General features: G+C 51.5%; 1 protein-coding gene across 1 annotated transcript in view; it reads left to right on the forward strand.

The window, feature by feature from the left end:
- The window catches only part of CHFR (checkpoint with forkhead and ring finger domains, E3 ubiquitin protein ligase), a 34,000-nt gene that overhangs the window by 12,217 nt on the left and 8,616 nt on the right, over nucleotides 1-13,167 (forward strand). The window contains exons 6-11 of the mRNA XM_011961299.1: nucleotides 1,364-1,531; nucleotides 4,938-5,097; nucleotides 6,612-6,766; nucleotides 7,495-7,657; nucleotides 9,763-9,905; nucleotides 11,548-11,667. Of these exons, the coding sequence (XP_011816689.1) occupies nucleotides 1,364-1,531; nucleotides 4,938-5,097; nucleotides 6,612-6,766; nucleotides 7,495-7,657; nucleotides 9,763-9,905; nucleotides 11,548-11,667 (909 nt within the window). The remainder of the gene's footprint in view (nucleotides 1-1,363; nucleotides 1,532-4,937; nucleotides 5,098-6,611; nucleotides 6,767-7,494; nucleotides 7,658-9,762; nucleotides 9,906-11,547; nucleotides 11,668-13,167) is intronic.

Below are 13,167 nucleotides of genomic sequence, written 5' to 3' on the forward strand. Positions count from 1 at the left end.
AGCTGACCAAATTGGAACTTCTGGGCTGAGGCAATCCTCCTGGCTCAGCTTCCCTTGTATTTTTTAAGAAATGAGGTGTTGCCCTGTTGCTGAGGCTGGTCTCCAACTGCTGGCCTAAAACAATCCTTCCGCTTCAGCCTGTTGAGTTGCTGGGTGTACAGATGCAAGACATGCAGCCTAGCATTGTACTAAAACAATTTTCAACAAATTCTTAATTGTCTTTCTTTTTCTTTTTCTTTTTTTTTTTTTTTGAGACAGAGGTCTCGCTCTGTTGCCCAGGCTGGGAGAGTGGCATGATCATAGCTCACTGTAACCTTGACCTCCTGGGCTCAACTGATCCTCCCACTTCAGCCTCCTAGCCTGGGCGACAGAGCAAGACTCCATCTCAAAAAAAAAAAAAAAAAAAAAGAGGTCTCGCTCTGTTGCCCAGGTTGGGAGAGTGGCATGATCATAGCTCACTGTAACCTTGACCTCCTGGGCTCAACTGATCCTCCCACTTCAGCCTCCTGAGTAGCTGGGACCATAGGCTCGTACTGTCACGCCTAGTTAATTTTTTCTTTTTTGTATTTTTTGTAGAGATGGGGTCTTGCTTTGTTGCCCAGGCTGGTCTCAAACTCCTAGGATCAAGTGATCCTCCCACCTTGGCCTCCCAAAGTATTGGGATTACAGGCATGAGCCCCATGCCCGGTCTCGGACCTCTATTTTTTATTTTTATTTTTTTTCCCCAGAAGGAGTTTCACTCTTGTTGCTTAGACTGGAGTGCAGTGGCACGATCTCGGGTCACTGCAGCCTCCGCCTCCCGGGTTCAAGCAATTCTCCTGCCTTAGCCTCTTGAGTAGCTGGGATTACAGATGCATGCCATCACGCCTGGCTAGTTTTTTATATTTTTAGTAGAGATGGGGTTTCACCATGTTGGCCAGACTGGTCTCGACCTGACCTCAGGTGATCCACTTGCTTCAGCCCCCCAAAGTGCTGGGATTACAAGTGTGAGCCACCGCACCCGGCCCAAACCTCTATTTTAACACAGTTTATGACATGGTGTGCATCATATGACCACAAATACGTGGCTATGCCCTGGGTTAGACTTGTCGCCCGAGGGCTAAGCCTGGTCAAAGACATTTCTGCATTTGTTTCTCTGCAAATGCACTTCTTGCCCCCAGCTCCACCCCACACAGAGATGGGCACAAATACAGTGAAGATGTGAGTTGAGTGAGCACACACTCCTGGTAAGCCACTTGTCATTCCTGAACTATGACGTCTTAGGTTGTCAGCTGCACTGGGTTCCAGTCAGTGACACCCTACAGTCGTGGTTCTCTCCTGAGCTGGATGGATCAGCACATGTCTTGTTTGATTCCTCTCACAGAGTCTGGGGGTGGTGGCATCTCCCCTGAAGGATGTGGTCCCTCCGTGGCAAGTGATAAAGTCTCCAGCTTTGCCTCAGCTCTCCCAGACAGAAAGCCTGCATCCTTTTTGTCATTGGAACCCCAGGATCAGGAGGATTTGGAGCCCATGAAGAAGAAAATGAAAGGAGGTTAGTATCTGGTTGTGTGTGTCCTCTGCCCTATCATGAGCTCCCGGCGTGTGCAGGGGCCGCTGCCACGCTCTGTGCTGTGGGGCGTTGCTTCCTGCAGGGGCACGTGGACCCTGCCTCAGGTTGATGCCTGTGAACACCTCTAGCATTTTCTTTTTTTTTTTTTTTTTTTTTAGACAGAGTCTTGCTCTGTCGCCCGGGCTGGAGTGCAGTGGCCGGATCTCAGCTCACTGCAAGCTCCGCCTCCCAGGTTTACACCATTCTCCTGCCTCAGCCTCTGGAGTAGCTGGGACTACAGGCGCCCGCCACCTCGCCCGGCTAGTTTTTTGTATTTTTAGTAGAGACGGGGTTTCACCGTGTCAGTGATCCGCCCGTCTCAGCCTCCCAAAGTGCTGGGATTACAGGCTTGAGCCACCGCGCCCGGCCACCTCTAGCATTTTCATTCAGAAAACCTGGGCCTGTTTTTTGTGGTTTGCATAATCCGGGTAGCACTGTGGTTTACTACAGGCTATTCTCTTGGTCTGGAAATAGTCTGTTCTGAATTGCAGAATTAATCTCAAAGTCCTCCTTACTGGCCAGGTATAGTAGTTCATACCTGTAATCCTAACACTGGGAGACCAAGGCAGGAGAATCACTTGAGGTCAGGTGATCGAGACCAGCCTGGGTGACAGAGCAAGACTTGGTCTCTAAAAATAAAAATCAAGCCAGATGTTATGGCTCACGCCTGTAGTCCCAGCACTTTGGGAGGCCAAGGCGGGCAGATCACCTGAGGTCAGGAGTTCTAGACCAGCCTGGCCAACATGGTGAAACCCCGTCTCTGCTAAAAATGCAAAAATTAGCTGGGTGTGGCAGCTCATGCCTGTAATCCCAGCTACTTGGAAGGCTGAGGCAGGAGAATTGCTTGAACCCAGCAGGTGGAGGTTGCGGTGAGCCAAGACTGTGCCATTGCTCTGCAGCCAGGGCAACAAGAGCAAAAAACTCTGTCTCAAAATAAATAAATAAATAAATAAAAATCAAAAAAGAAAGCCCTCTGTCCTGGTAGGACAATGATTTCTAAAAATGTAGCTTAAATCTTCACATTCACAGGTTATCTGACACGTGGAGTTGATCGGCATGGGGAAGGTGTGGAAAGAATCAGCAGCAGTTACATAGGAAAAATAAGCACAGGAGTGAGGAAATTTTAATTCTAGCAAACATGAAAAATTGTGTAAGTCCTACAACAATCTAGTACACTACTTGGCTCAGCAGTGAATACTTGCATAAGCATAATACAAATACAATATCATGAACTAATAGTTGTGTTAACATAATGTTGGCGGGGGGGGTCTCAATTCAGAGTTTTGCTTTGTGTTAATAGATGTCAGGGATGATGTCTGAAATTGATAAATCAACATGTACCATGATAACTTAGAAACACAGAGGTAAATACCAGAAGAAACAGCTCAAAGACATGAAAGTAGTTTTCCTCCAAGGAGGGAAATGAGGTGAGGAGCGGCTGAGGCAGAAGGTGACTGCCTTTGTTTTCTTGTAAATATATTATCTGTACATTTTTTTAAGAGACAGGATCTTGCTTTGTCACCCAGGCCAGAGCACAGTGGCTCAATCTTGGCTTACTGCAGCCTCCACCTCCTGGGCTCAGACAGTCCTCCCACCTCAGCCTTCTGAGTTGCTGGGACTGCGGGTGCCTGCTACCATACCTGGCTAATTTTTATTTTGTATTTTTTGTAGAGATGGGGTTTCATTATATTGTCCAGGCTGGTCTTGAACTCCTGGGCTCAAGTGATCTCCCCACTTCAGCCTCCCAAAGTGCTGGGATTACAGGTGTGAGCCACTGCATCTGGCTGCCTGTAAATATTTGGCTCTTTAAATTGTGTGCAGTTTATTTAATTAAAAATAAGAATTAATTGATGATTACCAACATCTCAGCATTATAGAAAAATGAAAACACACCCGAAGAGGGTCAGGCATGGCGGCTCATGCCTGTTACCCCAACACTTTGGGAGGCCGAGGCAGGCAGATCACGAGGTCGGGAGATCGAGACCATCCTGGCTAACACAGTGAAACCCCATCTCTACTAAAATACAAAAAATTAGCCAGGCGTGGCGGCGGGCGCCTGTACTCCCAGCTACTCGGGAGGCTGAGGCAGGAGAATGGTGTGAACCTGGGAGGTGGAGCTTGCAGTGAGCTGAGATCACGCCACTGCACTCCAGCCTGGGCAACAGAGTGAGAGACTGTCTTCAAAAAAAAAATGTTAAAGAAAACTCAAGATGTTATCTTCTTCTCAACTCCAATGATGTTGGAGTTGCTAAGCAATTAAACCACACAAAACTGTTCGTATGCTTGTTTCAAGTAAGGAAATCAACAACACAGTTTTGAGACTCCATCTCAAAAAAAAAGACAAAAAAACACACCAGAAGAAAAGAATATGAGCGACTGTTGACATCTTCAGTATCTTCAGTCTCTGTTTCCAACCTTTTCCTCTGTGACACAAACGAGTCCCAGTTTGTGTTTAAACAAAGTGACATCACACACAGCTGGCCTTCAACACGAACTCACATCCTGAATGTCTTTTTTAATGTTATTAACCATGTCTCTCAAACAAAACTTAAACCTATTGGAATATGAGATTTATTTTGGAACTTCTGCAAAATACCCTATTTATTTATTTATTTAATTGTTATTTTTTTGAGACAGTGTCTCACTCTGTTGCCCAGACTGGATTGCAGTGGCACAATCTTGGCTCACTGCAACCTCTGCCTCCCATGTTCAAGCGATTTCCGGCTAATTTTTGTATTTTCAGTAGAGACGGGGTTTTCTCTGTGTCAGCCAGGCTGGTGTCAGACTGCTAACCTCAAGTTGATCCATCTGCCTCGGCCTGTCAAGGTGCTGGGATTACAGGCGTGAGCCACCTCACCCAGCCAAAGATGCACTTTAGAAATACAAAGATAAGGCAAGGCCTCTGTATTTTCTGCTTCTGGTTCTGAACATCTGTGGCCTAGAGGTTTTCTCTTTCTACAGGTGAAGATGTTTGTCAGCTCAAAAGACTGCATGTGCCGGGCGTGGTGGCTCACGCCTGTAATCCCAGCACTTTGGGAGGCCAAGGCGGGTGGATCACGAGGTCAGGAGATCAAGACCATCCTGGCTAACACAGTGAAACTCCATCTCTACTAAAAATACAAAAAATTAGCTGGGCATGGCGGCGGGCGCCCGTAGTTCCAGCTACTCGGGAGACTGAGGCAGGAGAACGGCGTGAACCCGGGAGGTGGAGCTTGTAGTGAGCCGAGATCACGCCACTGCACTCCAGCCTGGGCAACAGAGCAAGACTCTATTTCAAAAAAAAAAAAAAAAGACTGCATGTATTTCCTCCTTGTTTACGACAGTCAGAGCACATCCCTTTCTCTTGTAGATGGGGACTTTGACCTGGACCTGCAGCTGTTGGTCGCACAACCGCGTAGAAACGCCCAGACCGTCCAGGAGGACGTCAGAGCAGCGACTGGGAAGCCAGACAAGATGGAGGAGACGCTGACGTGCATCATCTGCCAGGACCTGCTACACGACTGCGTGAGGTGTGACTGCGTTCACCCTTGGCTCATGGAACATGGCACTGCGGGTTCCTCGTCCAGTGTGGGGCGGGGCTGGGCATGAAACAAGCCTCCAGGTCCTATTTGGCCTGGCATCTGCTGAGGTTACCATTTTCTTTTTCTTTTTTAGACAAGGTCTGGCTCTGTCACCCAGGTAAGAGTGGGCGCTATCTCAGCCCACTGCAACCTCTCCCTACCAGGCTCGAGCGGTTCTCCCACTCAGCCTCCTCGGTAGCTGGGACTGCAGGTGCACATCACTATGCCCGGCTGACTTTTTTTTTAATGTTCTGATTTTATTGTTATTTATGTATTTATTTTTTATTCCTTTTTTTTTTTTAGATGGAGTCTCGCTCTGTCACCAGGCTGAAGTGCAGTGGCACGATCTTGGCTCACTGCAGCCTCAGATTCCCAGGTTCAGATGATTCTTCTGCCTCAGCCTCCTGAGCAGCTGGGACTGCAGGCGTGTGCCACCAGGCTAATTTTTTTGTATTTTTTGTATTTTTTAGTAGAGCAGGGTTTCACCATGTTGGCCAGGCTAGTCTTGAACTCCTGACTTTAGGCAATCTGCCCACCTTTGCCTCCCAAAGTGCTGGAATTATAAGCATGAGCCACTGCTCCCGGCCACCCTGCTGATTTTTGTATTTTTGTAGAGGCAGGGTTTCGCCGTGTAGCCCAGGCTGGTTTTTTGTTTTTGTTTTTGTTTTTGTTTTGGAGTTGGAGTCTCACTGTGTCGTCCAGGCTGGAGTGCAGTGGCGTGATCTCAGCTCACTGCAGTCTCCACCTCCCGAGTTCAAGTGATTCTCCTGCCTCAGCCTCTCAAGTAGCTGGGATTACACGCATACGCCACCATGCCTGGCTAATTTTTTTGTATTTTTAGTACCGACGGGGGGTTTTACCATGTTAGCCAGGCTGTGGTCGAACTCCTGAACTCAGGTATTCTGCCTGCCTTGGCCTCCCAAAGTGTTGGGATTACAGACGTGGGCCACCGTGCATGGCCACCACTTTCATTTTAGTTGTGGTGCCAACAAGGAGGAAACCTGGAACCCTGAGCTGGAGGCTGTAGACCCCACAAGTTTTGGGTGTGTGGGTCGTGTGTGACCCAGTGAACTCTGCAGACAGATGAAAGGAACTGTGCACATTTTAAATGTTCCTTAGCTGGGAAGGTGTATTCAGCATGGAATGAATGCAGGGGCAGCTGAGGAAGGGCCTCCTTGCTTTTCTGTGGGAACTCAAGAGTGAGAACCTTCCAGCTTCTGTTCCAGAAACACTTGGTGTCTCGTTGTTTGTGTTCCTGAAGTCATAATCTCACCTCTGTCCCTCCTGGAAACACAGAGGCCATGTTTTCTTTACGTTAACGAAGACTGAGTTAAAGAGTTTTTAGGTTGAATGATGGCTGGGCTCCTGTAGGCCCTTCCGTGGTGGGGCTGCTGTGGACCTTGGTCGAGGGTGGTGGTTGCGTCTGTGGGACTGTCTGGACACTGCTCCTCTCACGCTTTCAGTTTGCAGCCCTGCATGCACACGTTCTGCGCGGCTTGCTACTCGGGCTGGATGGAGCGCTCGTCCCTGTGCCCCACCTGCCGCTGTCCTGTGGAGCGTATCTGTAAAAACCACATCCTCAACAACCTCGTGGAAGCGTACCTCACCCAGCACCCAGGCAAGTGCGGGCGGTCCACCCACCAGCACCCAGGGAAATGAGGGTGGTCCACCCACCGGCACCCAAGCAAGCATCCAGGCAAGTGAGAGCGGTCCACCCACCAGCACCCAGGCAGGTGAGGGCGGTCCACCCACCAGCACCCAGGCACGTGAGGGCGGTCCACCCACCAGCACCCAGGCACGTGAGGGCGGTCCACCCACCAGCACCCAGGCAAGTGAGGGCGGTCCACCCACCAGCACCCAGGCAAGTGAGGGCGGTCCACCCACCAGCACCCAGGCAAGTGCGGGCGGTCCACCCACCAGCACCCAGGGAAATGAGGGTGGTCTACCCACCGAGCACCCAGGGAAATGAGGGTGGTCTACCCACCGGCACCCAAGCAAGCATCCAGGCAAGTGAGGGCGGTCCACCCACCAGCACCCAGGCACATGAGGGCGGTCCACCCACCAGCACCCAGGGAAATGAGGGTGGTCTACCCACCGGCACCCAAGCAAGCATCCAGGCAAGTGAGGGCGGTCCACCCACCAGCACCCAGGCACATGAGGGCGGTCCACCCACCAGCACCCAGGCAAGTGAGGGCGGTCCATCCACCAGCACCCAGGCACGTGAGGGCGGTCCACCCAGACCCCTCTTCCACAGCACTGTGCACACACAAGCTCCCAGCAGTGTGAACTCTGTCTGCCTGTCGTGTCTCACTGCTGGCCAATGGCTCTGTGTTCTTTCAATTCTAGACAAGAGTCGCAGTGAAGAAGATGTGCAAAGTATGGATGCCAGGAATAAAATCACTCAAGATATGCTGCAGCCCAAAGTCAGGCGGTCTGTTTCTGATGAAGAAGGGAGTTCAGAGGACCTGCTGGAGCTGTCAGACGTTGACAGTGAGTCCTCAGACATTAGGTAAATCATGCCACTGGCTCAGAGCAGAGCGTGGGAGCTGGAGGAGCATCGGAACCAGGACCGAGAGCTCACCACTGGGTGGACGGCGTGGGTCCTGAGTTCCGGTTCTGCCCCTGAGCAGCCAAGGTCTTAAATGGCTTCAGCTTGTTTTCTGGTATTGGATAGAATTAGCACCTCCCCTGAGAGGGCGTGGCAGGGACTGGGTGAACACTTACGGGAGTAGTCGGGTAGCCAGCAGAGCGCCAGCCGCAGGCGGCTGCCAGGACATCTGCACCCTTGGCCGACACCCTTCCCTTGGCTTCGACTGGTCATGGTCTGGCATCTCTGGCTGTGACAGAGGGACTTCATTCCATATGTTATTTTTTCCCACATAAGCATATGTATTCTTTGTAGCTGATCTAGTGACTGTAAAGTCCTGTAGTATAAATGGCAGCGGTTATCATTTGTCAGGATGTTATTACGGAAGAGGCACCATCACCTGGACCAGACAGTCCCGGCCTCAGGGACCTTGTTTATCGGCTGCCATGTTGGTGTTTCCTGATGCACAAGTCCAGGGTCTGAATGTTGGGTCAAGGCCATGATATTTAAAAAGACAGTGAACACATAAAAAAACCCAAAACTTCTCTTTGTTTGCTTTGGCAAGTTTAACATGTGACTGTTAAGCAAAAAGAAGGGAACAAAAACCACTTTAGCGTTAAGATTTTGCTGCATTTTCCCAGCTATTCTTACGTGCGTCCTAATTGTTAACAAAATGAAATGTAATATACTAACAGGTTTTTTTTTTTTTTTTTTGAGACGGAATTTCGCTCTTGTCGACCAGGCTGAAGTGCAATAGCACGAATTTTATTTAATTAATTAATTAATTAATGAGACGGAGTCTCGCTCTGTCGCCAGGCTGGAGTGCAGTCGCGCAATGTCGGCTCACTGCAACCTCTGCCTCCTGGATTCAAGTGATTCTCCTGCCTCAGCCTCTTGAGTAGCTGGGACAACAGGCGCCTGCCACCACATCCAACTAATTTTTTTGTATTTTTAGTAGAGACAAGGTTTCACCATGTTGGCCAGGATGGCCTTGATCTCCTGACCTCGTGATCCGCCCACCTCGACCTCCCAAAGTGCTGGGATTACAGGCGTGAGAAACAAATGTTTTTATGAAGCTGGGATTTGGCTGCACATACAGCTCGGTAATGTCCCCAGCATTTGAATTGGGAAGCGCTTGCTGTGCATTTCTTACGTCCGTGTTTGTGCACACGTGCAGTGACGTCAACATTTAGACGTGAAGCGGTCGAGTCACAGAGTGTGACTGGAATTGGGCCTGGACAGACGTTTGATAAGTTTGTTATCCCCACACCAATGGGAAAGGGCGCGTCTAATGCACTCTACAAGGTCTCCCCGAGGGGCTTTTTTTGCAAGTTTAGTAGGAGAAATAGGTAATCTCATTTTCATTTACATTTTTTCCTTATGAAAAAATACGTGTCTTTTCACCGTGCTTTTGTTAATCTGGTCAGGTCTTACCCGCTGGCCTTACTGGCCCCTGGCCTTGGTGTCAGGCGCAGAAAAGCCTTTCAGATGGAGAGGAGAGCCCCGTGTATTTTTTCCAACAGGTTCTTTTTTTACAGTTTACATTTTTGTCTGCTCGTTTGTGGACGTACAAGGGAAGTGTAGAAAAGACAAGTGATTCGGGGCCTTGCAGGCTCCTGGTGTGACTCCCAGTACCTTGTCCACCGTGCTCTACTTTTAACGGGAGGGTAGGTGGCGTCCTGAGGAACACGAGGTGTGTTTGCACGTGCTGGCCTTTGCCCTGCGCCGGCGTCGTCTCCTGGGAGCACACATCAGTGGGGACTGAGTGGCCCCGGGGATGGCGCTCCAAAGCGTGGGGGCTGAGCTGGGGGTGTAGAGCGGCGCATCCTCGCCCTTTGACTCCTGTCCTGGTCCCTCTCCTCTAACACTGCGGTGCTGGGCAGGAAGGGGGCCTGGCCTTTCCCCTCACACCAAGCAGCTGAGCGAGGGTGGAGCTGAGCTGTGACGGCTGTGGACCCGCGTTGCACCGGCCCTGCCTGAAAGAGGCTGGGGGCCTGCACACAGCTCGGCCCTGTGCTTCCTTGCAGCCAGCCGTACGTTGTGTGCCGGCAGTGTCCTGAGTACAGAAGGCAGGTGGCGCAGCCTCCCCACTGCCCAGCACCCGAGGGTGAGCCAGGAGCCCCGCAGGCCCTGGGGGATGTACCCTCCACGTCCGTCAGCCTCACGACAGGTGAGCCACGCCGCCCTTAGGCCTCAGCCTTCCCCCGAGTCACTTGTGGCTGTGCCCGGTGCTGACGTGCACGTGGCCACACTCTGCCCACCTCCTCTCTGCACCCCTTGCCCCCTTTGGGCCCTGGCCTCAGTGGTCTCCGCACTCACAGTTCGTTGCTTTTTGTGACTGATTTTGGGTTGGGAAATCAGATAAGTAACTGTTGATTCGTAGCCACTCCTGAACACTCCTGGGAATTAACAACCCTGACCTTAATACTTCGCTCCTCCCCAGCCGCTGCCTCAGGGCAGCTCACATCTCCCAGTGGGTTTGCCAGACCCAAAGTGATGATCGTGTATCTGTCCCTCAAGTAAGAGGCGGGCTTCTCCTCAGCAGTGGCGATGTCTCCAGAGTTGCGAAATGTTTTCCCGTCAGGTGCCTGTTTCCAGCAAGGGGTGTCAGGTGCCATCCAGGAAAGCAGAGGAGAGCTGGGCAGGGGGTGTGGAGGCTGCACTTCTCCGCCCTGCTCACTCCAGACTCATAAAATGGGAAGATGGCCCTCGGGGTCCTGGCTTCCTGGCCACGGGTCAGGGCTGAGCACATCACGAGGCCACTGGCCTGGGATGGATGCAGAGCCACATCCTTGTGCTGTGTTCTCAGTGGCTTCTTGTAGAACCCGTGGACAGAACAGACAAAGCAGCGTCCACCTGGACGCCTGTCCAGCAGCCTGGGTTTGCCTCCGCCACTCAGCAGCTCCGTTTGGGTCACTGGACAGACTCCTTCCTTTGCATGGTGGGACCAGTGCCTCCCTCTGGGGTCCTGGATCCCTCAGTGGGCGCTCGGTGAACCTGGGTGGTGAAATTGCTGTCCTTATGGCCAGCATGTTGACCTCACAGGGTCTTTCCTGTGTGGGTGGTGAGTGTCCAGGGAACTTGGCCAGGTGGACGCAGACTTCTGCTGCCGCATCAATTGGGCTTGTGCAACTAGCCTGTCCTTTGTTGATTTGAGAGATGGCTGTTCTCTCACCTGAGCGGACATTGAACACAAAACTTGTTTTATTCTATATCATAGGTTCTATGGGGCTATCCTCCCTTTATAGGAAATAGTAGAAAACCTTCAACAGATCGGCCGGGCGTGATGGCTCATACCTGTAATCCCAGCACTTTGGGAGGCCGAGGCAGGCGGGTCACAAGGTCAGGAGACCGAGACCATCCTGGCTACCACGGTGAAATCCCGTCTCTACTAAAAATACAGGAAAATTAGCCGGGCGTGGTGGTGGGCGCCTGTAGTCCCAGGTACTCGGGAGGCTGAGGCAGAAGAATGGCATGAACCTGGGAGGTGGAACTTGCAGTGAGCTGAGATCACGCCACTGCACTCCAGCCTGAGTGACAGAGCAAGACACTGTCTAAAAAAAAGAAAAAGAAAAACCTTCAACAGATCTTTGAAATCTTGCTCCAGTCGCTAAACCAGTCATTGTTGTTAATCCGTTTGGACTCCCCCAGTTTGGGTGGCAGAAGGTCCCTGGTGGTTTAGCAGGGTGGGTCTATGTCTTCCCCGGCCGTCTCAGGTGCACCTCCTCACTGTGCTTCCGGGCGGCGTCTCTAACCTGCTGTCTTTCTGCCCTGCGTCCCACGTGCTCCCGCTGAATGTGCGTGTGCTTCAGCAGTCCAGGATTACGTGTGCCCTCTGCAAGGAAGCCACGCCCTGTGCACCTGCTGCTTCCAGCCCATGCCCGACCGGAGAGCGGAGCGCGAGCAGGACCCACGTGTCGCCCCTCAGCAGTGTGAGTGCCCGCGCCACGGAACGCAGGCGGGCTCCCTCTGTCCTTCGGGGCTCAGGTTTCAAAATGGTGTTGGCCTTAGGGTGCCCCATGAAGTAAGGGTGCCGTTTCTTTTTTTCCATCTGTGTGATCAGTTGTCCCCACGTGACCGTATTGAATGATCCATCTTTTCCCGCCAGCTAGTTGCACTGCCCGTTCATAGGCCACATCTCCATCCAACAGGGGCTCGGCCTGGATCTGTGTCCATCTCCTGCCAGCACTGTGGTTGCTTTATAATGTGTCACTGTTAAACCTCCTAGATGAATTTTGGTGCTTTAATATACAACTCTGGCCAGGCACAGTGGCTAACGCCTGTAATCCCAGCACTTTGGGAGGCCAAGGTAGATGGATTTTCTGTGTCCAGGAGTTTCAGACCAGCCTGGGCAACATGGTGAAACCCCATCTCTACAAAAATTACAAAGATTAGCCAGACATGATGGTGTACACCTGTAATCCCAGCTACTTGGGAGACTGAGGCCAGAGGATGGCTTGAGTCCGAGAGGAGGAGGTTGCAGTGAGCTGAGATCGTGCCACTGTACTCCAGCCTTGGCGACAGAGGGAAATCCTGTCTCAAAACAAAACAAAACATACATATATAATATGTGCACACACATACAGTTCTTACTGTTAAAAACGGAGCCTGTCCTTTATTTCATGGCTGTTTTAATTTATTCCTGCAGAAATGTCTGTTTATGTCCTTTGCCTTTTTTTCAAATGAATTCCTAATTTGTCAGAGCTCCTTATACACTGCTGAGCAGCACAGTCGGCTCCTGCCACACGCACCCGTGCTGCTCTGTGCACCGAGCCCTGCGTGAGCAGCACACGGCCACGGCACTGGTCCTGTCTGGAGTGACTTAAAATGTTCTGGGCACTCAGGAAACCGAACAGGTTACTTCTGGGGGCTGTACCCTGAGACTGGGCTTGGCAGGGGTGGGGCCTGACCTGCAGCGTTGGGACACACCCAGCGAGGTGACCTGGACGGTCACTGCCTCAGGGGCTGTCCACGGCAGGCGTTGGCCACTGCTGATGCTGCTCGCGGGAGGGCAGGTGAGAAGCCGCTGAGAATAGCTCGCCCTGCGCCTAACACACATGGCGGTCTAGGTGGTCAGCAGGTGGCAGCTCGGGCCAGCTTTTCCCCAGGGACCCAGGCTCTTGACTCTGACTTCGTAGAGAATGCGTCGTGTGCAGAGGCATTTGTGAAGTGGCCGTAGGCGTTAGAAGACTGAAGGACTCAACCCTGTGAGAATTTTAGCGAGGGTTTAACTAATACTATATTTTAGGGATTTCCATTGTCTAGAATATCAGACAATTAAAAATAATTTCCTTTGGGAGGCTGAGGCGGGCGGATCACGAGGTCAGGAGATCAAGACCATCCTGGCTAACGTGGTGAAATCCCATCTCTACTAAGAATACAAAAAATTAGCCGGGTGTAGTGGCGGCGCCTGTGGTCCCAGCTACTTGGGA

Source organism: Colobus angolensis, unplaced genomic scaffold, assembly GCF_000951035.1.
Source record: "Colobus angolensis palliatus isolate OR3802 unplaced genomic scaffold, Cang.pa_1.0 Scaffold115, whole genome shotgun sequence".
NCBI classification, from domain to species: domain Eukaryota; kingdom Metazoa; phylum Chordata; class Mammalia; order Primates; family Cercopithecidae; genus Colobus; species Colobus angolensis.